This window comes from Agelaius tricolor, unplaced genomic scaffold (genome assembly GCF_023055355.1).
Source record: "Agelaius tricolor isolate 1412-34295 unplaced genomic scaffold, bAgeTri1.0.p SCAF_5, whole genome shotgun sequence".
Taxonomy (NCBI): Eukaryota; Metazoa; Chordata; class Aves; order Passeriformes; family Icteridae; genus Agelaius; species Agelaius tricolor.
Genome location: NW_027269265.1, coordinates 44809568 through 44837261, shown reverse-complemented (window position 1 = coordinate 44837261; position 27694 = coordinate 44809568). Strand labels below are relative to the sequence as shown.

The window sequence follows — 27694 nt, the reverse complement described above, 5'->3', positions numbered from 1 at the left end:
TGAGGGAAAACCAGAGGACCATTGGTCTGGTCAAACTGATGCTGCATCGCCCTCTGCAGACGGGCAGGCAAACACTGCGGCAGGCTGAGACAGAAGATGAAGAAGAAAAGCAGGGATGTGAGAAAAATTCCTCTGACAGTACTTTTTCTGCAGATGTGTTGGTTGATGAACATATCTGGGAAGCTCCATTTTTTGGGGGCTCCATTTTCGCTGGACCCACTGTGAAAGGCTATATCCACAGGGATAAAGTATTACACATACAGCACTATTTCATTATAATGCTCTCCACTCCCCAATAAACAAAACCAGTGCAACATGGAAACAACAGCTTTTCTTTTACAAGAACAAGGCGACCACATCAGAACAGCAAGAATTTCCTCCCTAATGGTTTTCTTGTGGGAATCTATAATGAGCTGCCACAGTATGGAACATCCATATGTGTGTGTGCACACATGCAAGTCAGGGTGAGCTATTCCCTGTATTTGCTGAAAAACCCAAACCTTGCTCAGCCACCCCACTAACAGCTTGCTACCAACACATTGACCTCCTTTTTTTTTTTTTTTTTTTTTTTGCTCCTGAGGCATCACTTAAGCCACAGTGTCAGGTTCTCCACTCTAGCTCCACAAATACTTTGCTCCCCAGTGCTTAATCAGCCCACTGACTCTTCAGGAATGACCTAGGTTTTGCATTTCCTCACCCTACAAAGCCTTACTTCAAGTTTGCACACAAGCTCAAGGAACAAATGGCTTCCAGCAATGGATCAAGTAGGATATAAACAAATCACTCACTGCAACAAATGGAGCTGGGCACATGCTTACAGCTTGCTGTTTTGATCTCCACAGCTGAATTTATGGAATGAATTTTCTGGTAGGGATCACATAGTCAAGTTAGAAAAAGATCTGTCACTACTCTTAGAAGTTTATTGTCTTTAATTACCATTAAGTATATGCACAGAGGCATCATAAGAGCAGAGAGGACAGAACAGGAAACTGCTAGAAGGGGAAGAGGCAGAGTCTTCAGTTTACACTAATGGCCTTAATTTAAGTATTCTTTTGTAAGTTTACTCTAGGGTTATGTGCATAAATTTAGTTTTACAATGAAGTCATCTTAAATGCAGAGACACATCTCAACTTCCTCAGATCCCAGGACAGAAGACCTGCACTTCATGCTTTCATGCCAGCTGTGCCCAAAGGCAGCAGGGGCAAGATGGGCATCACCGTGCTCTCTCTCCCTGCTACAAAGACCAAAAGAGGGAGAGGATCTAAAAAAAGAGGAGATAAATTTGAATGAACTCAGAAAGGATAATGGGAAACTGTGATAAAGAGGGGAACACAGGGCAGATGTCACTGCCACACTCCTGAAGGCATCTTTAAGGAATCAGCCTGAGTCTGTACAAATAACCAAATGGGCATGCCTTCCATGCCAGGAGTCTTCCACTGTTTCTGTGGCAACACACACACAGGTCACAGGTATTTCTTACTGGTGTTTGCGGTTGGCTTTCTCATCCCCATTTTGTATCATTTCCTCTGGATTTGTGTGTATCTCGATGAGCAGGATGGCCTGTCCTGCTTGCTGGGGAAAGGACAATAGATTTTTCCAGAGATACCTTTTGTTGTCCCTGCAGTGAGGGCAGCCAAAGGGTTGACAAGGAGACAGAGGCACATAACCTTTTGGCATGGCTATTTGGCCTATAAATCTAATATTTCACCAACACAGACCAGAGTGTATTGGGTGCTTTGCCCAGGGCAGGAGGTCTACAGAAGGCCCACGTGACATGAACCTCTCTGAAACCTCTAACAAACACTAGACTTTGTCCTTTAGAGACTCCTGATAAGTTCAGTGAAGCGGGAACCAAGAGCAGAGAGATGCCAGCAGTGGCTGGATAGGCAATGACACCTTTGCTGTTGGGCTGAATGACAGGCATTGACTTCAAATTGCCTGATTGACTGGGAGATCTCCTGTCAGCATAAACTTTCTTCCTAACACTGGTGGTCTTCCTGAAAGCATCATGCCAAGCAAAAAGGGCAGAGACATCCTGCACCAGCCTCAGCATCCCCTCCATTTGCCTGCCAGGGAGCATCCAACAAACACCAAAGCCAGGAGCTCAGGCCATCCCCAAGATCTTGCCTGTGCTTCAGCAGGTTTCAGGTCAGACCCAGAAGCACAAGGACTGTTCTAGCAAATTCTTTGTGTGGAGTCCCCTGAGAGAGAATAGGGAAGAGGTAAATTCTCTGGCTTTCAACTCTCTTCTGGGCACTGAGAAAAGTGGGTTTTAGCTCATTGGGCTCTCCTGGTGATTGGTTTCCATCTCCTCCAGGAGAAGGGTAATAAAAGCAGCTGGAGGGAAAGCCTCTAGTGTTTCTCCTGTGGCTCAACAAAGGCTCTGTTTCCCAGGTCATCATTCTACAATCATCTCTGTCAGCATTGGCAGCCCCAGGAGGGAAAGACAAATCTGTCCTTCTGCTACTGGATCATTTGCTGGCCATTGAAACATTAATTCATCTTCACACCATTGAGAGTGGGAAAAGAAGGCAGGTTACCTCAACCCACAGCTATTGTGCAATGCAGCTTGAGTGATGGCAGGGTTTCCCTTGAGGAGGAGAAGAACCAGTGGGAATTTAGGAGAAGGAGGTATAGGAGTGAGGTCCATGCTTGCTGCTGAGGGGCAGTTTTAGGGAGACACAACCAGGGCTGTGCCCAAGGGACCCTTCCAGGCAGTGTGAGCACTCAGCTTGTGTAGAAGCAGGGAGCTGCCAGTGTCCTAGCCCCTGCTGGGAAGACGGATGCAGAACCCCCAGGTAAGGTGACAGGTAGGCAGTAATGTGCTCAGCATCACTCCTAGGCCTGGCAGGACAGGCTTGCCTGGAGAATGGAGAGACTACACAAACTCCATCATCTCTACCCACATTTCAACACTGCCGTGGCCTCATTTTCAGATGGATCCTTCAGTGGCAACTACTCCCTCGCTCTGGGCTAAACAATGGCAAGTGGCCACATGATACGGTGTGAGAAGTAAAAGCTGCCTCTGTCACCATCAGGAGCTTTTTACAACATTTGCTTCATCACAAGCCGGACACAATTTTGTGCACAGTGCTTGCTCTGCAAGGCCCTGAAGAGCTGCCACGGGAGGAAAAAAGCCGTCAGAGCCCAAAACTGTTTCCCTCCCTCTAGCAGGCACCGTGTGTACGACAGCAGAGGTTGCGTGGTAACGGCAGCAGGAAGGCGCCAGCTCGGCCCCCCTCGCCTCCCGCACAGAACCGACAACAGCAAGGTACGTACCAGCGGCAAAAACAGCTCTGAAACTCTCGAAACTTTCCCTCCTGCTTCCCGGGGAGGAGCACGGAACCATTTTAAAGCCGTGCTTTGTAGGGAACAGCTGGCTGGGCTTAGTTGAACTGTTGTGTGAGCCAGGGTTATGGGAAGAGGGTGTTGGTAGGAAGAAAAATCTGGGGGAGATGCTGAGATTTTGGGAGTGGAGGGAGGAAGGCAAGTCGGGGTGTTGCCTAGTCCCTCTCGGCACTTCAAAACCTTTCTTTGTTCGGTCTTGTGAAAATCTGAATGAGCTTTTACCGGGGCTAAAACTACGGGGAAACAATAGGGAGGGAGACAGGGAGTAGCCGGCAGGCGGGGGAGGAAGCGAGCCAAGGGATGACGAATGCCTTCCAGCCCTGACCAAGCGCTGCCACCCTCGCCCTGCCTCGGGGCGGGTGTGCGGGACAGCCGCTGGTCACTGGGGTCGGCTGGGGGCAGTGACACGGGGAGAGCCCGGCAGGGCAGCAGGCCTGGCACAGCACAAGCCCGAGGCGCCCATCCTCCACTGCTGTCACAGCTTCGTTCCAAAGAGCTCAGAGAGAGGGGCCTTTGTGCCAGCGACGTGCAGCTCTCTGCCCGGCGTGTTGCACTAATGAGGGAACGCGTCCCGGATAGGACTGGTGACAGGGATAGGGAGCAGGCACTTCCCAGGCCCTCCAAGCTGGCCCCCATGCACAGCCGTCTGTAAACTGTAAGTCAGGGAGACCACTGAGGATATTTTTGTTGTTTCCAGTTCAAATAATTCCTAGTTCTGAGCTCCCTGGGGAAGTCCTGTCTCCCCTAGCTGAGACCTTGCCCCGGTGCCTCTGCCCTGGGTGACCTGCCTGCATTCCCATCTTGCTCCAGGTCCCGGCACACAGCAGAGGTTGGTACACTACCTCATTTTATGTTTGATACTCCCACCCTTTATGCATCCCCTCATTATAGGGATTTCTCCTTCTCCTGGCTTGTTTCCCATGTATCCCAGTGCTCCTGCGCAGGGGGAAGAGCATCAGGGAGATCAGGGTGGATGGGAAAAAAAAAGGGCAACAGGAGATAGGAGTAAAAGGAAAGGGAGGAAAAGAGGACAAAATTAGAGAAGCTGGTGAGATGAAAAAGAGGAAATTCAGAGTAAGAGGAGAGATAGCAGAAAAACGGAGGGTAGAAAAAGGAACAAAAGAGAATAGGGAAGGAAGGAAGGAAGGAAGGAAGGAAGGAAGGAAGGAAGGAAGGAAGGAAGGAAGGAAGGAAGGAAGGAAGGAAGGAAGGAAGGAAGGAAGGAAGGAAGGAAGGAAGGAAGGAAGGAAGGAAGGAAGGATAGAGAAGGGGGAAGCATGAGAGGAAAATAGAAAGTAAAAAGGGAAAAAAACGGAGTGAGGAAAAAGGAAGGAAGGAGATATGAAGGAAACAGATAAAGGAGAGTAGAGAAGGAAAGAAAGAAGGGGAAAGAGGGAAAGAAACTCAGAAAAGAGGGGGAGAGGGAAGCAGGGAGAAGTCAGGAAAAATTAAGAAAGAGAAAGACAAATAGAAAAGAGAGGAGAAAGGGCGCTAAGTGTCAGAGAGGGCAGGAAAAAAGGGAGAGGGGGAAAACGGAGGGAACAGAGGAAGAAAAAGGGAGAGAAAGAGGAAAATGGGGAAGAAAGGGAAAAAGGGGAGGAGGGACAGATCCTGCTCCTCCCCGCCGCGATACGAGGCGGAGCCGGGGGGGAGCCGGCGGCAGCTGCGCGGTGGCGGCACGGCGGTAGGAGCTGGGGAGCGGGGCCGGGCCGGGCCGGAGGGAGCAGGGAGGGAAGAAAGCCTGGGAGGGAGAAGCGCTGCTTGCGGTGCGGGAGGCGGCGGCGCGGGGGGAACCGGGCAGGGGCGGCGGCGGTGGCGGCAGTGCCCCGGGATAGGACCGGGCCGCTGCCCGGGACCCCGAACGGGATCCCCCCTTGGCTCACAGGAAGGTGCAGAACTCGGGGCTGGGGGAAGAACCCTTTGTCGATCCGGGCGGGGGTAAAACGGGAGAGTGCCCGAGCGACGCGGGGAGGGAGGGCTGTGACAGTCCGGCTGCCACTGTCCCCTCGCGTGTCGCCGCTGGCTCCGATCCCCATCACCCCGCGACACGTGGGGCTGTTGTGCGATCCCACGGAGGCCGTGGGCCGGGATTCCCGGCAGCGCTCGCGTTGGGAAGGGAAGGGCAGCGGCCGAGCGCGTCCTGAGCTCACGATGCCGCTGGCGCCGTGTCCCGGTCCGGCCGCGGCTGCCGAGCGCCGCCCCGCCCCACGTGGGTGCCGCGTTTGTTGTGGGCGCGACCTGACGGCAGCGCTGGCACCGGGCGGGCCTCCGGGAAAAGCCACTTCGGGATCCCCGCGATGTTACGGCGGCAGGAGGGGACTGCAGAGAGGGAAGACGGTGGCTGCCTGCAGCTCACATTCCGATGGGATAGCTCAGGGATTATTTCTTTCTCATGCCCCGTCCCGTAGTCTGAGTCATGCTGGGCAAACCAGCCGACCAAGGCTGCATTTTGTCACCTACTCTACAGCGCTGCCTTTAACCCCATCCCTTGCAGACTAAACCTAGGGCTCAGCTACTGGCCTTGGCATGCTTTTGTGCAAGCACGTTTATCTGGAGCTGTTCTGTACAACAGACAGAAATGCAGTGATTTCTGAAGTGATTGTAAACACAGCGTTGTGCAGAAAAAAAGATCCACTTACCAGCTTCTCTGTACTTGGATTCGCCTGACCAGAGTGATCTTTCAAACCTTGGATATCGAATTGTAGAGGGAACACCTCTCCCATCCACGCAAGTTCCACTTCTCACATACAGACGTGTCCAGCAAGATTTTTTAATTTGAGCCCAGGCAGTTCTCATGCTCATTGTCCGCATTCACCCAAATTCTCTCAAAAATATCCCAATTTTAAGTACAGCTTGAGGGTCCACAATGGGTCAGGTGTGCCACGCTGGTGGAGCTGGTGTCTGTGTGGCTCAGCAGTGCAGTAGTGAGTAGCACCAGTGCCCCCATAAAGCTCCTTCTGGTTAAGCTCCCTTGGAGGGGGAAGGGGAGTGTCTTATTCTCACACAAGCAGCCTCCAGATAACAGACTTTTGCCATATCTCTTCAGGATTCCTGTGCTTTTTTCCTCTCAGAGGAAGGCCTTCCCAAGTCCCAGACAAAACCATTCCAACTCTCCTGACCTTGTACTGGTGGTTGCAGGTTTTGGAAAATTATAATCTGTCCCCTTTGCACAGTATGACTCATGGCTGAGAGCTGGGAGGATTGAAGAACATCATTGCTTCTCAGTCAATTTAAAAAAAAAGGTGATTTTATTTTGTTTTAATTTTCAGGTCTTATCTCAACTGTCAAAATGGAGCTTGACATCCAGTGTGAAGAGATGAGCCCATCTAGATGGGCTGAACTTCTGACCACAATGAAATCCTGCAAAACCATCAGGTAAGTAAAGTGTTGTGTATTATCTCTTTTGAGTAAGAACTGTTGCATTTCTTTCCTGTGCTTTTCATCTTCAGAACTGTTTGTCCTGGGACTTAGAAATTGCACAACAACAGGAATTTTTATCCAGAAAGTTAATTTAAAGGATGGATAAACCCCCATCCTCTTGCAAAGCATTTTTACTTCATACCAAAGGATATTTATCTGTAGTTAATGTTGCCCTGTTTCTTGGTGTGCCATAGGGCTCAGCTAGGTAATGTGATTTAAATATTTGACCTCCGTTTTGGTTATTCTGCTTTTGTCTCTCAAGAGGGGGAAGACATCTCTCTGTGCTTATTGGGTTGCACACTCTTTGGGTTGCAGGCTTGATGCTGTCAAGTGATTTTGGCTTCAGTAGTCAGGTACAAGCCGTGTGCCATCAGCTTTTAATTCTTCACTTGACCTTCAGAAGTACCAGCCTTGTTTGTTGAGCAAACAATGGGAGGGAACCATCTCCTGGGGTTTAAGGTGTAGGACAGTGCCCAGAAGAGTTGCTACTGCAATCTTTCCCCTCTGCTGTTTGGGAACTCATACTTCATGGGATGGCATCATCCTGCTGGGGCTGGAGAGGATGGGCCACTTCATGCCAGCAGTGCCTCGGAGGGCATTGCATCTGGTGAGGGCAACTTCCTTTTGTTTTGTAAAGGAGCCTTTTGCAGGCAAAGCTTCATGGGCCTGGCCTTGACTTCCCAAGGCCTGCCTTGGGTGGCAGAAAGCAGTGGGATGGTTGTCTCCTGGGCAGAGGCTGGGCCGCTCCAGAGGCAATGGATAAGGGTGACTGCTGCAGGGGTTGTTTCATCAGTGTTGAACATGATCCCATTGGAATCCATGTCTTCTTGCAAGGGGAGGGAAGGAGAACCCTCATAGAGCCTCAGTTTCATACTCTTGTCTAAGGAGAAATGACCAGGCAACTTTTGGCACTCCTGGCTGTGGCTGTGCCTGGGGCTGTACGGTTCTCAATGACACCTTCTTTTTGCTCTGTGTCTTTTCTGCCTCCTTCTATACCTCCCTGGCTGTCCTGTGCTCCTGATCCTTTCCTTGGCTTTCCTTTCAATTAAATTCATCCTCATCCATTCAGTAGCACCTAGAAGAATGCTGATATCCCATGGGGGAAGTTGCTGCCAAACTGTAAACTCAGGGTTTGTGTGCTGAGATTCCTGCTGGAGGGAGATGGTGCAAACCAGCATGACTCACCTGCAAGACACCAACCTGCTGATGAGTGTCTCTGGGCTGGCTGCAGTTCTCAGTGCAGAACCAGTCTGACACCTGTAAGCTGGCAGATGGTTTGTCACTGTCACTGTTTAAGTGGAGGTGCTTCCTCCAGCTGTACGGGAATGATTTGTGCCCACTTCTGTGCAGCACAGAGGAGGAGCAAGGCTTGGGAAGCTGCCCTCCAGCCCATCCTGTGGTGCAGCCCAGAGGACACCTTGGTTTGGGCCATGCAACACCCAGCAGGTCCTGCACATACTTATGGAGGCATCCCAGGAACAGCAGGAACATTGCCCACTCTGCTTTCATGAGCAGTGCTCCAGCCTGGGAGAGCAGAGCAACTCTGAGGACTGAAGTGCTCCTTCTGTCCTTGTCTTTCAGGTTGGATGACTGCAATCTCTCCAGCAGTAACTGTGAGGATCTCTCTTCCATCATCAACACAAATCCATCCCTCACAGAGCTGAAGCTGAACAACAATGAGCTGGGAGATGAAGGTGTTGAATACCTGTGTAAAGGGTTGCTGACGCCAAGCTGTAGCCTACAGAAGTTATGGTAAAGCTCCACTGATTGTCTTGCTCTATCCTGTGTCACAAATGAGTGTTTTGAGGTCTCTTAAAGAATCAAAGGCAGGTTTAATATAAAAGTGAAAGCACAACAATTTGTCGACAAAGTTCACTCTACTACGTACTAGATGGTTAAAGCACGTAGAGAAAAAGCAAACAAAAATCTAAAGTCAATAACCAATGTCAACTGAAGAATTATCTACATGGAGGCTGGGAGAAGGGGGAATGGTGAGGACAGGAAAGGGTGAATAAAGAAGACAGTCCTTTTGAATTTCAAGGTTCAGAATCTTTGCTAAACTGAGTTCTGGACTGAACCAATACTTTAGCCCTAAAAGTTTTAACAGCACTTAAACTTAACAGCACTTCATTAATAGCTTGGGTTAAACAATTTAACAAAGCTTCATATAGAATTTACTATAATGCAACAGTAACTCACAGGCCTAACTTACATATCTAAAGTATTTAATAATCTAGGACACCAACAGTCACAGTCCATTTGCTACAGTATATTCCCACTCACAAGCACACAAATCTAAAGGAGTATGTACAAGGTGTAAAACCTGTATTTTCCACATACAACCTGTGGAAAATTCCCCTCAAATTCAATGAAGGACTCTCATCAGATGCATTTGAGGTTCAGCTTTGGGGAGTGGGGGTGCCAGCCCAGGATCTGGCATCGTTCAGTGATCCTCAGAATGCAGCAAACTGGAGAGTTCCCTGGCTCTAGGAGGCATTTTATGGAGGCACCCCACCACATTTATAGCATTAGTGGGCTTCTCTCAGCATCCCTGGTGCAGGAGGTGTAGTCAGAGCCAGTGGCTGCTGGCTCTGCTCCTCAGAAGCCCTCAAAGAGGGCTTCTGCCTTCTCTGTTCAGCATCTCTTCTGCAGGGTGCAGGAATCCTCCAGCTCCTGAGAGGAATCTGGGATCCTCAGAACACTAACTTGTAAGAATAATATGACTTTTGGTTCAGATATTGAAGTCCCTATGCCGTCTGCAATGAGGACTCAGGCAAATAGAAAGAATGTTGACTGTGAAGTTGATGAAACTGCAGCTCTCTGATGGACCTTCAAGAAGTAAATGTGGTACTCTGTACTGGAAGACTTAAGTAATTTTTCAGAGAGTTTGCCCCAGGCTTCAGATTTCTCCTCATGCTCAAGTAACAGCCTGGGTTTTTCAGTTCTGTAGAAAAACATGGTCCATTTTTGGGGTTCTGGTAAGGTACCTTAAATAAAAGAGAAACCAAATAAAAAGGAAATAAAAGGAAGAGGAATATAAAGAGGAATGAATAAGAGGAATAAGAGGAAATAAAAGAGCAAGCAAACCCAAGTCAAACCTTCCTGCACAACACCTCTCTATTGCTCTAAAGTCGTATCCAATAATTCTATAAACACCCCACAGCAATATCAGCACAGTTCCTATGCTACTTCTCCAAGCCTGAGTGCTGAAGGATCAACTTCATAGATCCTTCTTGTACTATACCATTAAACTAAATTATGTCCATGGTTGGATGAGATTTTAACTTCTACTGACTCTGGATCACATTTCTAGAGGGGGCGAGAAATCATAAGATGCCTTTGCTTTATATCTGGGGTCAGTCTCCTGATATTTAAACCACTTCTAGAAACCAGTTGTGGGGCTACCTATAGGGTGAATCCTTATTCTGCTGGAGATGCTGTATGAGTGATTACACTGAAGGAAGCAGGGGAGCTGTTATTTGTAGCACAGATGTAGTTGATGAAATATTATGGCACACCTGTAAAATAATGGTACTAACCTGGACAAACCACTTCCTAGAGGGCTATGCACCATCAGAGCTGTGGTGTCCTTTCCGAGCTCCAACCTCAGCAAATAAAGCTCTCTGAGAAGAACCTCTGTAATTCTAGGAGTGCATTTCTCTCTCTCCTGCAGGCTGCAAAACTGCAACCTGACGAGTGCCAGCTGTGAGACCCTGCGCTCCGTCCTCAGTGCCCAGCCATCCCTGACAGAGCTGCATGTAGGGGATAACAGGCTGGGAACTGCTGGAGTGAAGGTGCTGTGCCAAGGGATGATGAACCCCAGCTGTAAGCTGCAGAAGCTGCAGTAAGTAGTCACTGGGCTTTTTCAGTCATCACACAGGCCATGCTTGCTTTTCCCTTGACGCAAGCTGGAGTTTTGTTGCCAGGTGTGGATTTGTTCTTCTTTTACCTGAAATTGTCATATTTATTCATGCAGGTGGATCTTGTGGGTTTGGAAGTCCAGTGTCTGTTCCCATAGGCTTTGTTTAGCCCTCCTGGCAGCGGTGGCTGTAAATGCAAGACCTCTCAGATGCCCAGGAAACATCAGATTCTGCTGCCCTTGGTCTTTGTTTCATGACTGAGCAGGACCTGGGCATATTTGCAGCCCCCAGCTCCCCCTGGGCAGGCCCAGAGTTGAGGCTCTTGATGGTGTTGCAGTGCAGAGCTCAGCCCTGTGCTCCAAGCTGCCTGTACACTGATTCAGTGGAGGCCTAGTGTAAAAACTGGTCTTGCTAGGGTCCCCTGGGATCTAGTTTAAGAATTAATGCTTCCTGAAATGAGCAGAGAGATGCTGTTAAAAGCTTACAGTTATGTCTGGTTTTATGCATTGCCTGATCTCAACTCACATTGGCATGTTTTCTGCCCTGGCTAACGCACACCAGGCTCAGCTGATTGTTGTTGGTAGCAGGATGCGTAAGGAGGGTTGTCTTTTTGCCTGGACTTCTTTTCTTCTTGCAGGCTGGAGTACTGTGAACTCACAGCTGATATTGTGGAAGCTCTCAATGCTGCTCTGCAAAGCAAGCCCAGCCTGAAGGAGCTCAGCCTGAGCAACAACACGCTGGGAGATACAGCTGTAAAGCAGCTGTGCCGGGGCCTGGTGGAGGCAAGCTGCAACCTGGAGCTACTACAGTAAGGAAGAGCTGGTCATCTCTAATGGCAGCTAGTGCTGCTGCTAGTCACACCATCCATAGGACAGGAAAAATTGTTGTCAGGAATGCTTGAAATGTAGGCCAGATTTTTGGCTGGCTCAGATTTACGTAACTGGAAACTGCACACAAAGGTCTGGGGTTTTTGGCACTCCAGGTTAAACCACCACTTACTAAGGAAGACTGCCCACCTGTGTCTCAGAGGAGAGGAACAATCACCCTCAGTTGCTCTAGTTCTTAAACTGGAATTACCAGCCTGTTGAGTATACTTATTCAGAGCCCTTTTTTGCTATAAAACAAAGGTGCCGGGTTTGGCCTCATTTCTGTGGTAAAGCCCATGAAGGGCTTTCTGGGAAAAGCACAATTCATTTTATCTTGCCCCTGAGGTTCAGCAGGGGTTGGCTCAGCAGGGACTCATTGTGTGATGCTGCCAAAAGCTCCTCTTAAAACAGATAACTGATAAAAAGGGAAGTTTGGCAAGAATGATCCTTGCATTAGTGCATATGAATGGCTGGGTCAAAGTGCCCTGCAGCCTCATGAAATGCAGAAGCAGTGAGCAGAACCTCACCCAGAGTCCCATCTTGGACATCAGTATCTTCCCTGAACCTTGCAGGATGTAGCAGTGCCTGGCTGAGCTGCACTGGTTTGCAGCAAGGACCCTTCTCAGTCTGAACTGGGTATTGGGGTGTATCTAACACGGGTGGGTCTGGAGCAGCAACTCCAACTGTGCTTTTTCCTGCAGCCTGGAGAACTGTGGCATAACCAGTGACAGCTGTATGGAGATTAGTGCTGTTCTCAGGAACAAGTCATCTCTGATGGATCTTTCTGTGGGAGACAACAAGATCGGGGACTCCGGTCTGGCTCTGCTGTGCCAGGGACTGATGCATCCTAGCTGCAAAATCCAAAAGCTGTGGTAAGGGTGGGCAGAGGTTTCCTTCTGCAGCTTCTGAGCTGTTTAGGTTGTGCTGCTGGTTTGCTCCAAAGTGGAAATTTCTCATTTACCCTTTATGGTCAAAAAAGTGTCTCAGCTGCAAATCAGTGAATTCCCAAAAACTGGGTGGAGAACACCATGAACAAGTAGGACCACTGAAATTGCTTGGATCAAATTCTGGTGAGAGGCCAAATAGAAGTTTATGATGGCATTGTCTTGGCTTCCAGTTGAGTTAGCTGTCTACTAGAATTGCATATTTCTGTTTCTTTTTTTGTGTGTTACAAGCAGAGCTTTTGGTGCAGCAAGTGGAAAGTAAGGAAAGGAGGAAGCTGTGTTGTATGATGTATGAAAGGATACAAGAAAATGAGACAATGTAACCAGACATTCAGACTACTAAAACAGGACTCTGTTTTCTAATCTAAGTCATTCTTGGGAGAAAATAACATTTTGTTCTTCCCTGCAGGTTATGGGATTGTGATCTCACAAGTGCTAGCTGTAAAGATCTCTCCAGACTCATCAGTACAAAGGAGACCCTCACAGAGATCAGTCTGATAGACAATAACCTGAGAGACTCAGGGATGGAAATGCTCTGTCAGGCACTCAAGGATCCCAAATCTAAACTTCAGGAGCTATGGTGAGCTGCTGTCAAGTTTCACATATCTACTGCTTTCTTTGGAGGCCTCACTGAAGAAAGATGTAAGGTGAAGTAATGCCCACCCAGATAGATCCTCAGTTGTGGCGGTTCCACAAGCAACTTCTGCTGGTTGTTACTGAAAGGATTTATAGAGTTAAAAAGGGCTTTTCTAGACTTAAAGACTTTAAAAGGATTTGTATTTCTAAACTCATAGACACTTTGAAGATGTGCACCATCACAGTTATCCTGTTACAACCGAAAGGAGACCAAGCATCGCTTGCAGAGCTTCTAATTAATTGTTTTATCATGCAACAAATGACAGTTAAGAGACTTTTGAAGTCTGAAAGGCCTAATGAAATAGCAAAATGAGTGCTGTGATCAGATATCTCAGGTTCTCCACTGGAGCTAAACTCTCACTAATGAGACAAAAGAAAGCTCTAGTGACATTAAACATGTCTCATCATCCTGTCCTGTTGACTGTCTTACCTTTTAGGCTGGGATAGTGTAGGAGAGGAAATTTGTTCATTCACTTAGAACTTGAATTTTCCTACATTGCAGATTCAGCTCCTGCCCCCAGCTGGGTTCTTGCCCTGGTGGCCTGGAAGTCAATGGGGTGCCTCAGGAGTACACAGTGGAGCCACCAGTGACTGTTAGAGCAGCACAGGTCATCCTTCTTTGGTCCTGTGCTTCTTGGGCAGGTGCACGCTCTAGGACAGACGTGCCACATAAAGAGTGGGAGAGGTACTGCCCAGAAAGGACTGAGCAGACAGGCATTGAGAGGAGTACAGTGATTGCAGGAAAGCCCTGGTTCCTCTGTTCCCACTGTCTGGGCTCCTGTTGAATAAATGTAAAGAAGTGAACAGTGCCTCATAGTCTCCAGGTGTCCCACCTAGATCTCATCTCACTTTTGCCTTGCAGGGTTAGGGAGTGTGGGCTCACCACTGCTTGCTGCAAGGCTGTCAGCTCTGCTCTCAGCACCAACAAGCACCTGAAAGTACTGCACATAGGTGAGAACAAGCTGGGAGATGCAGGTGTGGAGCTCCTGTGTGAAGGGCTGATGCACCCCAACTGCAACATCCAGTCCCTCTGGTAAGGTGCACTCTCAGAAGTTGTCTTCTCTCTTGCTGTCTGAATTCAACCTTTGTCTTGTACTTCCATGGTCCTTATGTCCTTATGGTCCACAAGTGCTGGTCCAGCCTCACCAGAAGGAGCAGGCAGCCAGCTGGAGCATCACCTCCAGCCCTGGGGTGGAATTTGCCTTCCCCATGAGCCTGTTCCCTTCCCAGCTGAGCCCAGCTCTGGGCTGTCTGACGCTTAGTGCTTGTTCTCTCCATGCTGTTGGACAGAAGCCGGAGCTGTGCTCTGATGCCTGAATTCACAGTGAGTGAGTGAAGCAGATGGGTCATGGGAGACATCAGTAAGACTTGCAAGTCTGTCCCAGAAAGTGTCTTTTGACCACTTATAGCTACTTGGTCATCAACTGAGAGCCCTCTGTTGCCCTCTTCAGAGAGATGGTTGCAAGTCTCAAGTATAGTGATAAGAGAAGATGATGCATGGTGGTCAATTTGGGAATAACTTCAGTGGGTTCCTCCTGTGCCCATAGCCACACACTGTTATGCTTTAGGGAGGCCTTTGAGGTGTTCAGCAGTCACCATGAGGGCAGCTGTCTCTGTGGCAAGACCACAGGCCAGCCCTGCTGCTGTCTCAGAGATGCCATCTTTGCCAGGATCTCTGGTTCATGCTGGGGATGTCCATACCTGCTGCCCAGGTGTGGGCAGGGTTTCCTGGAGCCAGGGCTCACTGTGCTGGCCTCTCCCTCCTCTCCCTGCAGGCTGGGGAACTGTGACCTGACAGCAGGCTGCTGTGCCACCCTCGCCACTGTCATGGCCACCAAGCAGTGCCTCACTGAGCTGGACCTGAGCTACAACCCTCTGGAAGACGAAGGCATCAGGAAGATCTGTGAAGCCTTGAAGAAGCCCAGCTGCAACGTGCAGCAGTTAATGTGAGCAATGGTGGTAGCCCTGGCAGGGGTGGGAGGCTGCTGCTGGTCAGGGACTAAGGGGGTCCTGGGCTGTAAAGCCAATTTCTGGCTGCTCTTAGAGCTAGATGGGGCCCTTCCTGGCATATGACCTTCCCATACTGGCCAGTTGTGCATCTGACTTTTCCCTTAACAGGAGGATGCTCACTAAATCTCACTTGCCTTTTTGTTTTGGTGTAGTTTGTATGACATTTTGTGGAGTTCTGAAGTGGATGATGAACTGAGAGCCTTGGAAGAGTCCAAGCCTGAAGTGAAGATCATTTCATGAGTGGTGACTGCCTGCAGAACAACGTCAAAGCAACGTCCTCTTCTTAATCTGAACTTTCCATACGTAAAACTAATTAACTTAATAGGGAATTTTCTTGTACCAAAACCATTTGTGGATTCCCCGAGTGGGTGTCTGGGGAGCTGATCGGCCTTCTCTGCATCTCTGGATGTACTAACTCTGAGACTCATGAAAGCTGCAGCATCACTATCCTTGAAATAAACAATTACTGTCTTGGAGAAGTGGGTCTCTAGCCCTTAGGAGCTCTTTAATCCTGTAATCCCTTCTAACGAATTAGCTGGGCTTTAAAGAAGCTCCTTCCCAAGGCAAGAGAACTACCCACTGGATTGTTACTGGGTGGTGCTTTTGATAGGTCTCTGGGGAAGGCTTTCAAAAAAACCTAAATGTTTTTAATCTAAAATTGAGCTCTCCCCTGTCTTTCCCTAAAAGAGTTCTTGGAAAAGCAGTGGTGGCCAAGGCACAAGAGAAAAAAAGAAATGAGCAGCTGTTCAGCTGTGCAATATCAAAATTCATGTCCTTTGAAAGGTGATTTTCCTACCAACAAAAGATGCTGTGTGCATTTCTGCTAGTATGGGAAATGATTAAATGATTGATATGTTTGATCTGGCAAAGAGTAGTTCTACAGGAACTTTATACTTAATTTTTCTACTTATAAAAATAAATATATCTGTATATTTCTCCTTTAAGACCAATGTTGTTATTTGTGAACTGCAACACTACCAACACCTTGGTTTACTTGTTTGTTTTTGGTAAGTCCCTAGCTGAAACATGCCAGGAGAAGATCTTAGTCAAGGCTTTAGGCAAAGAACAAGCCTAGAAGACATTTCAGTTTTCAGGAGACACTAGGGTTTCATGCCCAGAGTTGTAACAAACCCTTGTTCCAACAGAAAATGCAACTGCTGCACACCTAAACCACAAAAGCATGAATATGGATTTAAAAATAGAGAAGGCAAGCCTGGCATTGTCCTTGGCTGGCCTTGCAGAATGAATGGCAAAAAAATCCCATTCCCCAATGTCTCTTCCTGGAGTGGTCACTTGGTGTTTCCTTCACTGGCAAATTCTGTGTGGCACCTAAGGGGTAAAGGTGTTCTCTAGGCTTTGCTTTTTGCTGCTCACATTCTTCCTGTAGAGGCCACAGCTGGCTTTTCTTTGTCCTAGAATATTTGACCTAAGTGGTTTCTACAGTAGCCTTCAAAAACCTAAAATGGTGCATGAGGAATAGTTTACTTGTGTCTTCAGGCAAGTGTGAAGGATAGGATTTGGGTTTTTCCTAAGGGCATGTCTCTCATAACTGCCCAAAATGCTAAAAACCCTCTCCTTTTGGCTTTGGTCTTCTCCATGAATAAAAACTAACCCATTCTAAGGGCTCCAGAGGGTAAAAAGATGTGTAGGGAGAGCCAGAAAAATCAGGCATCTGGGAGGGTGTAAAAACAGCCCTCTAAAAAGACGGCAAACAGAAGTGGATTTTCCCTATCCCGGCTACCCGAAGCAGGGCACTCAGCTCTTGCACTGCAGCTGCAATGCCTGGAAATGCCTCCTGTTCCTCCCCTCAGCAGATGAGCATTGGGAAGGGTCTGCTGCCACCATGGCTGCACTGGGGGTGTTCCGCCTGGCACACCTGCTCCCACCAGCGGTGAAGGCCATGCCTGCCTTTGATCCCAGAGTGGCTTTGCATTTCCTCCAAGAATGCAGACAGAACTTGGAAAAGTCTCTGCAGCAAATGCCACAATGCACAAATGGCAGTCTCTCCAGCTGCCAGCCACAGCAAGGAAAACCACAAGAGCCATATTTTGCTTCCTCATGAGCTCAGGGCATCTCAGGCCAGGCCAGCCTAGTAGAGCTCTACAGTTCCCCCAGGATGGGGATAAATCTGTGCACTCAACCTCTGCTGTGCTTTAAGACAACATCAGGTCCTGTGCTTGCTCTAAAATGCAGGTAGAAATCCCAGGAACCAGGAGCAAGCCAGTTTAGCAAGAGACACTTGTGCTCATGAACAAGACTCAAGCAAGGATTTTTATTCCTAAAAACTCATTTGTTTTTGTTCATCTATTTGTTGGCCTAGCTCACTTCCCTGACAAACATTGTCACAACTGTGAACTTGGGGGAGCTGAAAGACACACATCTAAACTGCAGAAGCAAATTCTTGTGAGTAGTCAGCATTTTAAACTAAAGTAGTCAGGAACTGAGTCACAAACCTTTCATGTGGAGTAGGTAGTAGGCTGGCAGGCAAAGCCTTACTCATACCAAGATCACAGCTGGAGAAGTCAGCAGTTCCTGGGACATGGCAGTCACATCCTGGTTCTCAGGGCAAATACTTGGACCCCCCAGTTCAGTGGTTTGCAAGTACTGACTTTCTACCAGTAGGGGCTGTTTCCCCTCATATAGTGAAGATTTAGGACAAAATTATGCAGCCAAAATAGAAGATTAAGAAATACAAGTATGACTTTCACTTTAAGCAAATACTAGAACTTGAAAAGACATGTCCCAGAGGTCTTCAATTCAGAGAAAACAGGTCTGTATTTTGGACTTCAGTAACAGCAATAGTGTATTTATTTAGGGTATAGTAAAACTTCTGGTTTCTGCTAGTAGTTTCAGATTCTACAATAAATATAACTTTTTATTCATCAGGGCACATGATCTCGAGCTGGGAAGTCACAGCGTTCAAGTTAACATTGCCAGAAGCAGTTAAACAAATATTATTGTCCTCACAGTTTATACCCCAACCAAACCTCCCACTTGCTTTGGAATATCAAGTCATGGCTGCCCTGATATCCCTCCTGTTCTCTTGGTAGCTGAGCTTTTTAGAAAGGAGTTCCAGCACAACAAGGCCCCAGGTACCAGCTTCAAACAACAGTGATGCTACCAGCAATTTCAGAGCTCCACTTGAGTCTGAAAGGGGAAGTCAAGCCCATGGTGTTTGAAGAGCTAACCACACACAGCTCCCTGCTTTGAAAACAGTGCTTGCCATCTGAGTCACTCCCAAACCTCTGCTAAATTAATCTAAAAGGGACTTACTTGTTGCCTGAATTCCTCTTTTGCACAGATCATTGTGACTTTCAGCTATCATTTACAATATATTTTCTCCTTTCTGTGTGCTGATTTCATCAGTCATTGCTTCCTCCACTACACCTCAATTTCATCTTTTACTAAAGGGGAAAAAACATAGGAAAAACCCCAAACAAACCACTAGGCAGGAAAATCCCTCTCCCCATAAGGTGAGAAGAATTTGGATCTACTTTACCCATTCCCCTCCTCACAGCTGCAAATGAACCATGGACATTTCTCCTCTTGGGGCACAACATCACAGCCCCCTCCTGACTGAGTGATGCCCACTCCTCTGGCACTCACACCATAAACACCAGCCAGGCCAGTGCACTCCCAGCTTGGCAAGGACTTGCAAACTGGCAGGTTTGATGAATATGTGAGGTTAGTCTTGCCTCTCTCAGCTAAAGCCAGCTGCATCCACTAAGAGAGGAAACACAGACCCCAGCCAGCGGAAGAAACTGTGCTGGGTCAGATGACTGCACAGATGATGATAAGCCCTCCCAAGCTAGAGGGCAAATTGGTGGCATGTGGGATGCAGGGGGGGATGGAAACTTTAATTGGCCAATATCGTGTCAGAGCCTATCTGGTTTGCAATTAGAGGCAGGTATGCAGTGAGAGAGTTGAATTGCTGGCACCTCCTCAAGCCCTTGAAGATGTTCCCGAGCAAACATTCAGGAAAAGTCCTAAGCCAGGCTGTGCTGCCCTCAGGCTGGTGCACAGCAGCCCACTATATCCACAGAGGGAAATAAAGTAGCAGCACAGCTGTCACTTGCACAGGCACCCTACATGCAGCTCAGGCAAATCCTTCTCTGCTACTCCATTTCCTACTTCACTGGTGATTATCACATGCCAGGAACAGCCCGGTGCCATCGGGACAGTGCACAGACCTAGCACTGCCCACCCCAACTTCTTTACGTCCCCTCTGTGTTGCTTCTGCCTTGTCTTTGTTCAGACCCCAATTATGCTTGGCAGATGATTAAAGTACCTCTTTGCTCCTGGGTACAGAAGTGCTCTGCAGGCCACATTGGGATTGTCTGGGAAGTGCTGCCTGCCTCCATCACTTCTGGGTGCAGCTCAGCTGAACCAGCTCCTCCTAGTCAGGTTAGAGGTGTCAGCTCACCTCTCATGTGCCACAACTGCAAACCAAGGCACAAGGCTGCACTCAGAGATAATCAGAATATAAAGCACCAAAGAGTTTGCTCCATGGCACTTCCCACAAAGAGGGAAAAGAAAACTGTTTTGTTCATCCCTGACTCCAATGGGGACTTGTTGCTTTCTACACATCAGGCTCCCAGGGGATCCATTCCCGGCTCAGTGCCACAGGATGCAAAGCAAATCTAAATTAGACACACTACATGGCATGCAGCCCTGCCTCCTAACTACAGCAGGATCAAAGATAGCTGTAATTCCACTGACATGGGTTAGAGTCACCTAATGAATGCTCTGGGGAGGAAATCTGGCTGGCTTTGGATCACTTGAGAGAAAGCAAGCAAGCTTCCAAGGCTGGAGAGAGAAAATGGGACAGATCCAAGACTTCTCAGGAAAGTTCATCAAAGCCCAGGTGGGATAAGGAGCAAAAACCAGATGAGGGAGGAAGGAAAGCACTGGAGGATAGTATTCTCCATCCTTCCTCACCTCCCTCCAGTGTTCTTGGCCCTGTAATCTCCATGTAATTTAACATTATCTTCTGAAAGAGAAAACCACTCTTGCTATTCAGATGGCTCGTTGCTGCTAAGTGTTTCAAGCCTTTCTAGGTTCCTGGATTTTAGGCCTGGCAGAACTGAAAAGGTATGGGATGGCTTTGGTGCTTCTGAGACTATGGGTCCAGCTCCAGAAGTGTGTGTGCAAAGATTAAAGAGTATTCATTGCTGGCATCAAGCTGCTACAGGATATGATTATTCAAAAAAAACCCCTACTGCTTTGGATAGAGAAAGCAGATTTAAAACAACTGCAAAGCAAAAGCAGGTGGAAAGCACATACTCTTGGGCTATTCATTTTTGCTGTGCCCATGAAGGGCTTGCAGTGCTGGAAGGACTTCACAAGTCAACATGGATTGGTGTCACCAAGTCCAGCAAGGGGTTGGAATTACTCTCCTGCAAGCCCCTCAAGAGCTCAGCCTTTTCCTTCATGTCCTGCCTGGTGCTTGCTGGGCCTCTCCCAGGATCTGCAAGGCAGCAGGTATGGAGCAGCTCTCATTATGACTCTGATAGCTGGATTTTCCCAGCAGGCACCCAAAACTCCAGTCCTCCAGAGTTATGCTGGAGTTAATGAAGCAGCAGCCTCTCCACCTTGTTCCTTCCCCATGTTTGCCCTGTTCTGACCTGGCTTCACCAACATTGGCTCCCATCTTGCTGAGTGATTTCTCTCTGGTCAATGACAGTGAGTTAATGAGTTTGTTTGGAATGAGAGTGTCTGCTGCAGAGATGGAGACATGCAAAATACACCCTACACTGCAGCCAGGGAGCAGGGGCTTACCTGGGGCCTCTGGCAAAGGACCTCAAGAGAAACCCAAGGTCAACCGTTACAGTTTTGGAGCTGGAGTTATCGAGGACCAGAAGCCCACTATACTCCCACCAAAAAAGAGAAATCAGCAGCCTATGAGGGAGTTCAAGCCACCTCAGGAGTTGCTGGGACAGAAGCATCTCCTTTTGGCACCACAATTGCCTGTCCTACACCGGATGTTCAAGGAAACATCCCCTCAACACATCACATAACCAGCACTAGATGGAGTAAGTGGGTAGCACTGACTACCGAAGGAGCCCGAATGGGAAAACCCTATTTCCTAGGAATCCTAGAAGAGATTTTGGAACAGTGCCTGAGAAGGTGACTTGTGCCCTAGAAGCACCACAATATAAGTTACCAGAGAATGAGAGAGGCTATGGGAGCTGGGAGTTAACAAAACTTGCATTCTGGCTACTGCTGAGCAGCGCTGTCCCTGTGGCATTCCTTCTCCCCCATGAAGGGCCTGGGAGCAGGCAAGGTCCTGGGAGAGGACACATCCAGGCCAGCTGACCCAAAGCAACCAAAGGGATATTCCATACCTATATGACATCAGCTCAGATATAAAAGCTAAGGGAGGGAGAAGAAATAGGGGGTATTTGTTATTCTACAGTGTTTGCCTTCCAGACCTGATGGGAATTAGAGATTAATGTTTCCCTTTGCTTATGTACAAGAAAACTTTTGTTTCCCTTTTTTTTGCTTTACTAAACCATCTTACTACAACCCAAGAGTTCCCATCTTATTTGGCACACAGCCAAGTGGCAGGCCTTTTTGGAATTTATCCTCAAAAGGGAAGAACCCAAGACAATATATTTTCTACAGAACATTTCACTTCCATTTTTATCCCAGTAATATCAAATCCCACTCTTTCCCTCAAACATAAGCCTTTCCTACATTCCACTTATATCATAGTAATAGAAAATATTCCCCTTTCACTCCAGCAGAAGGTCTTCCCAAGGGTGCACCACATGTGCAACAGAGTCCAAAAATACTAGAGATGCAAAGTAGAATAGAATTACCTAGAACAGAATGGAGCAAAACACAACACAAAATATTTTACATGCAGCATTGCACTTCCATTTATATCCAAGTATCAGAAAATCTTGGTTTTTCATTCCAGCAAAAGGTCTTCCCATGTGTGCACTGGGGCCAGGACTAGACCAGTCAGAGAGATGCACAACAGGGAAGTGAGGAGATGAGCTCTTGGGGATGCAAGCAAAACATGGTGGAGAAGTATCACAGTGTGGGACAGGGACCTTGGTTTGTTTCCTTGTGCATTAAGGGGAGCTCCAGAGCTTTTGAAGTACACGACTAAGAGAAGTGAAAACACTGGCAGACAAGTTTCCCGGGGAAACTGCTATAAAATCCCTCCTCTCACCTGATCAATAGCTTTAATTTACTTCCTTCTCCTTTACCCATCTCTTAAATTTTCACTGAAAAAAAGCAATTGCAAACCTTTCCCACACTTTTTCTTCCCCTATGACCACACAGATCTAGTTTCTTCTCCCACTCCAGACTGTCTTGGTTACTGGATGCGGTTTCCAGTAAAATTCCTCAATTCCCCAGTGACCTTCCTACAGCTGGCCATGGCTCACTGGGGAGGAGAAAGCCCAGGCAGGCAGCTCTCCAGTGGGGAAATAGCCACCTCAGCAACAGGAGAGAGGAGGCACCAAAATACCACCAACAGCTGCTAAGACAAACTATTAGAGGCCTGCAGCTGCTCCTCTCTGATTAAGAGACTGGGGCAGAAAGAAAAGCACGGCAAGAGGGGGATTAAAATCTGAAAGAGCCTGTCCTGCATGGCCAGAGGTAAGGGAAGTAGCTGATGCTTATTCTCCCTCTCACAGTACAGGCTGGGCTGTGCATTTTATTCACTGTCCAGCCTGAGCTAACACACAGCTCCTGAGCAAGGCCATGGTCTTTCTTCCCACTGCCTGAACCAGGACTAGATGCTTGTGTTATGCCAGGAGTCCTGGCTGTACCACACAACCCCTCATGGGCCCTCTGGCTCTACTGCAAAGGCACCAGGTCTAAACAAACCTTCTTTTCTTACTATCACTGTAGGAACAGGAGATAAGTTCAACACAACCAGGCTATAAAAGATCCATACCTCTCTTTTCCTCTTGTGTTCATTTTCCTTAGGTGGAGTTGTTACAAACTGAGCTGAACAAGCCATGCTCTTGCTCCATCTCCTTCTTCAACAGGACTAAGAACCTCAGCAGCACGAATTCAGGACTTCTGCCCTACTACCAGAACCAGCCCACCCTTCCTGCCTCCCTTCGTACCTTCCTTCCTGCCTTCCCATCTTGATCCAGCTGCTGAGGCAGGTCTCATCCACATCCCCAGACTCCTGTGTGTGGTCCAGGAGGGCAAAAATGGCTGGTGATGAACTGCAGCAGACCAGTCTTTGGGATCACTCTGCTCCCTGCAGGATGCTAAGATAGAGAAAAACACTCTGAAGTGGGAAGTGAGACAGGGTGTGAGCTCAGGAGCCATAAAGAAGGGTGCCTTTCCCGGAGAAGAAATATGTAGTGGCTTCTGGAGACAACTCCTTCTCTTACCCCTCTGAGGAACAGAGTGAAGCAGTCACCAGGCCTCATGGTACAGCCAGATGAGAGGTTGGCCCTTTGCAACATGAATAAGACCCCAAAATTGCTATCAGCAATCAGAAGACTCAGAACCAGATAGCCCAGAACCCCCAAAACATTTTAGCTTTCAAAGGGGTACCCTACCAATTTCTTGGGCATTTTATTTTTGGGCTCTGCATTAGTGTTGTAGTGGGGGGGAACTGATCTCCCCAAAACCTGTTTCATTTTTTAACCAGCTATTCCCTACACATGATCTGCAGACACCATGGGCTGGCAGTAAGGAAGTGCACGAAACTGAAGGCTTTGTACTTTGAACCCCTTTCCACATGATGCCATGATGCCCAGGAGCTCAGCTGGAGGTAGAGGGAAGGGGTCACCCAGAAGTCTGGAGTTGCACTGTTGTCACTATAGTGCAAGAGTTCTATTGTCATTATATTGCAAGGGTTCCATATTGCTAGAGTTTCATACCTCCTTGATCTTTCTTGTAGGCAGCTCCTCTAGGCATTGACTCTTCCTTGCCCTCACAGTAGCCAACTGACTCCAGTTCCCACCAACCCACTCTTTTACAACACTCTTCTTACTGGCCTGTTAACATCAGGCCTGCTCCTAATCGTTCGTAATTGGTTCAGCTGCAACGCTTTAGGGGATAAGATTACACTCTATACCACCTTCATTCACCCATACTGTATCCCCCTACATTGCACCACCAGCAGGATAAAGACAAGCTGGCACTACAGAGCTGGTGTGAGTTCACAGTTCTCCAGGTGCTAGCTAGGGGTGTAACCAGCCAAGGATTGATGGCTTTCCTAGGGCCACATCATCCTTTTCTGATCTTAGGCATGTTTTCTCTTTGCAGGAGCAGCCAGCAATTGCTGGCAATTTTGGAGCAATTACTGCTCCTAAAAGCACTGCTGGACTAGATGGCTTGAGGCTCTGAACCTGAGTGGCAGTTCCCACTTGCTGCCACAGATATCATGTTCCTTGACAAGTGTTCAGTTGCATATTATTTCAAAGCCCCTTTGATTTGGCTCTTAAGTTTTCCTGGGCTAGCAAGCAGAAACCCAGGGAGCTTGGACTGGATGTGGGAAATGGCTGCATGCTGGAGAAACAGCTGTGGAGAGGGGACACAAAGAGGTGACTGAGGGCTGAAGCCCCGTGTGAGCACGTGCAGTGACAGCCCCAAGCCACCGTGGAGCAAGTGTGGGCAGCTGGCAGAGTTCGTGCCCTTGTGCAAGGCAATTCCAGCATTCCCGGCCTTCCACACAGCCCTGGCAAACCATGCATGGAGGAAGGGCAGGACTCAGCAAGGTCAGAGGGGTCATGGCCTCCACACAGCCTGCTCAAGGCAGTCTGAGAAAGGGGATAGGGTGACTTAATGCCACTTGACGTTCAAGAGCACTAGGTCATTAGGTGGGTGGAACCACAGCAGAAGAGGTTTTTAAGGTGATACCACTGAAAGAAAGCACCTGAATTTCCCTTCCTGACACCAGCCCCTTTGCTAGCATAAGAGCCCAATCCTGACTTCCCCAAAAGCCCATGACTGTGAACAGAAACACATGAACACAGGCCCTAAAGGCTGGTAGCATCCCTTGAATGAGTTCAGCTGTGTACCATATGAATGTGCAATAAGAAGACAAAAAGACACTAAAAGATTGATTTGTCTAATCTCAGAAAGATATGTAGCTGGGAGCTTGAATTTGTATTGAGATCCTCTCCAGCAGCTCAGAAAGCCATCACCATTTTTTTTCCTAGTAGCCTGCCAGACTTGGCTTATTAGGACTTCCAAATTTGTTACAATAAGAGTGAAAACAGAGATTTTGGAGATATTGAAGTGAAACTGTCTTGGTGTAAGCCCTACAGTGCTTGCACAGAACAGGCTGGTAATGGGAATGTATCCTCCACCTCTCTACTATAAGGTACCAGACAGAGGCTTTCCATGGCAGTACAGCCATCCCCAAATTGAGCATGGGCACCTCTCCTGTGCTGCAGACACAAGGGCCATATCTCAGCTCTGACCTCTGTGCAGAAGCAATTTCTCCAGGGAAGGAAGCTGCTCCCAGCATCGAGCACCCTGCAGAGGCAGGGCAAGAACCTGGCAGCACCAAGGTGGCTGTGGCTGAGGGGCCCTGCCCTGTCCCTGTGTCCAAGGGAACACGGGTGTGAGACACACCAGACATGTGCCTATGTCACATCATCCTCCTGCTGCAGGAACCTGGCATGGATCCTCAGGGAGGGCTGCAGCTGGATCTGCCTCCCCACCCTTCTTCTCCCCACTCCAGCCGGATCTAATGCACCCTGAAGCAGGGAGTTTAATATACCTGATGACATTTTTACTGACATTAATTCTAATGAATGCTGATATTCTTGCTGTCCGTACCTATTTAGTCTTTCTCTGAATCTTGATGTATCTTTGCCCTCAGGAATTTCTGGGGCATGCTCATTTCATGTCATAGGGGAAAATAAATTAAGAAAAATAGATTTTCACAGCTTAAAATTTCCTTTCACCTGTTTCACTGTCATGATGTGATAAGAGAGACCCATTTATCATTTCCTATATTCCCAGCCTGTCTTTTGACAGATTTCCCAGGCTTTCAAAGTAGCAGATTCCCTCATAAAAGAATCATCCTCTGACTTGCCTACAGAGATGTGGGTTGGAACACCAGTCTTCCTTTGTTTTGCATTTTTACTTAGTGGCACTGCCTAAAAATCCTGCCACTATGCCCTAGTCACAAGACATATAAGATTTCACCTTCCAGGAAATCTGTTAAATGTATGCATGGGTTTTGAGAAATCTCTTAAATGCGTGGATGGGTTTTGCATAGAGCATCACAAAAATAAAAGAGTAAGGTCACAGAGGCTTACGTTGGCGTGGAAAGCAAGTGAAAGGAGGCCAGTGGAAAAGGGGAGGGAAGGGGAGGTGCTGAGTTGAAATGGGTGACCCTGCAGCCATCCCTATCTTTGCAGTGTTCCTCTTGTGTTTGCTTGCCCTACAGAGTGTCTTTGGGTGGCAGCACAGGCCTGGCTCCCGGGTCTTGTGCAGGCAGGAAGAAGGAAGCTCTGAGGAGGAAGCTGTGATGCACTGCAGGCTGGAGGGAGGTGTGTCACCTGGGATGGGGTGTCCCCAGAGGCCAGTGTCCAGCTCTCTGGAGTTGAGCTGAGGTGTCCCCAGTGTCCAGCTCTCCAAGGTGCAAAGGCCAGGAAGGGCCATGGCAGTGGGTGACAGCTCAGGGCTGCTTGCAGGAGGTTGGCTCCTGGGTGGTGGAAGCTCTCCAGGTAAACAGGAATTTAGAGCTGCAAGGAGAAAACAGAAAGTAAGAACTCTTTTTGTCATCCTCTGTCCACCCCTTCCTGCAGAGGCCAAATGTAATCTGATTATCTTTGGGGTCTTCCTCCTTTCACCCATGACCATTTCAGCCCTCCTAGGCTCCAATCTCCAGAGCTGTCCACGCAGCAGCAGCATTCCTTGATGCCTGTCATCCTGACTGCCACTCTGAGGCAGAGGCTTTCTCTGGCCTCTTTGAGGATGCACCACTGTCTGAGTTTAGAGACAGCTTTAGGAGAAGACATTCTCAAATGAGTCGTCTCTCTAAAAGGATCCAACAGTGCCTTTCCACCAACAGGAAATGAATATTAATGGCTGAACGTGGGGGGGAAAAAAACCAACCCAACAGTTTATTAACAATCAGAATGCCCAAAAGGCAAGGGAAAAAAGAAAGTAAAGAAATGCTAGATATTAAACTGTCAGATCTCATCCCCCGCCCACACACCGGAACAAAACCCCAAAGTGCGAGGCAAAACACCTGCTCACGATGACCCGCGGTACAAGATGGCGCCGGCGTCTCCCTCAGGGAAAAATCCCCAAACGAACAGGAGCTTCACGCAGCAGTGCGGGCAACAGATGAAAACCTGGTGACTCTGGCGTCTCCTCTCCACGGCAGAGGAAGCAGCTGGGCTGGCACCTCTTGGTTTCCTTTCTGTCCCTGGCTCGGCTTCCCGAGGTGTGGGGCCGGAGCGGAGCGGCCCCTGTGCCGCAGTGCCGTGCCTCTGGCCTCGGACTGACGGGCTGTCAGTTCACCTCAGACAGCTGAAGGATTGCTGCTGCAGCTTCTCCAGGGCCAGGGAAGGAAAAGCTTCTTGCCTGGGCTAACAAAACCAAGCTAGGCAAGCAAAAGCAGACTGCACCGCACTTTGGTTTTGGGGAGTAAGGATTTGAAAAAGCC

At 48.3% G+C, this 27694-nt stretch overlaps 1 protein-coding gene across 3 annotated transcripts; it reads left to right on the top strand.

The window, feature by feature from the left end:
- The first annotated feature begins 3067 nt into the window (after nucleotides 1-3067).
- On the top strand, nucleotides 3068-16028 carry RNH1 (ribonuclease/angiogenin inhibitor 1). 3 transcript variants are annotated; one of them, XM_071427650.1, is made up of 11 exons: nucleotides 3068-3271; nucleotides 4046-4177; nucleotides 6618-6723; nucleotides 8350-8520; nucleotides 10442-10612; nucleotides 11266-11436; nucleotides 12196-12366; nucleotides 12848-13018; nucleotides 13937-14107; nucleotides 14850-15020; nucleotides 15237-16028. In XM_071427650.1, the coding sequence occupies exons 3-11, from the start codon at nucleotides 6638-6640 to the stop codon at nucleotides 15322-15324; spliced, it is 1371 nt and encodes a 456-aa protein (XP_071283751.1). In that variant the 5' UTR covers nucleotides 3068-3271; nucleotides 4046-4177; nucleotides 6618-6637; the 3' UTR covers nucleotides 15325-16028. The 3 variants fall into 3 exon arrangements, with proteins under 3 accessions (XP_071283751.1, XP_071283749.1, XP_071283750.1); XM_071427648.1 differs by lacking the exon at nucleotides 4046-4177 and having other exon boundaries at nucleotides 3069-3271; XM_071427649.1 differs by lacking the exons at nucleotides 3068-3271; nucleotides 4046-4177 and adding an exon at nucleotides 4990-5032.
- The last annotated feature ends 11666 nt before the right edge of the window (nucleotides 16029-27694 follow it).

Bases quoted from the DNA above. Each gene is read 5' to 3' on its own strand.
- RNH1 (XM_071427650.1), top strand. From the start codon at position 6,638: ATGGAGCTTGACATCCAGTGTGAAGAGATGAGCCCATCTAGATGGGCT. The intron at 10,613-11,265 runs GTAAGTAGTCAC...TTCTTCTTGCAG, and splicing joins TGTAAGCTGCAGAAGCTGCA to GCTGGAGTACTGTGAACTCA. The intron at 13,019-13,936 runs GTGAGCTGCTGT...TTTGCCTTGCAG, and splicing joins TCTAAACTTCAGGAGCTATG to GGTTAGGGAGTGTGGGCTCA.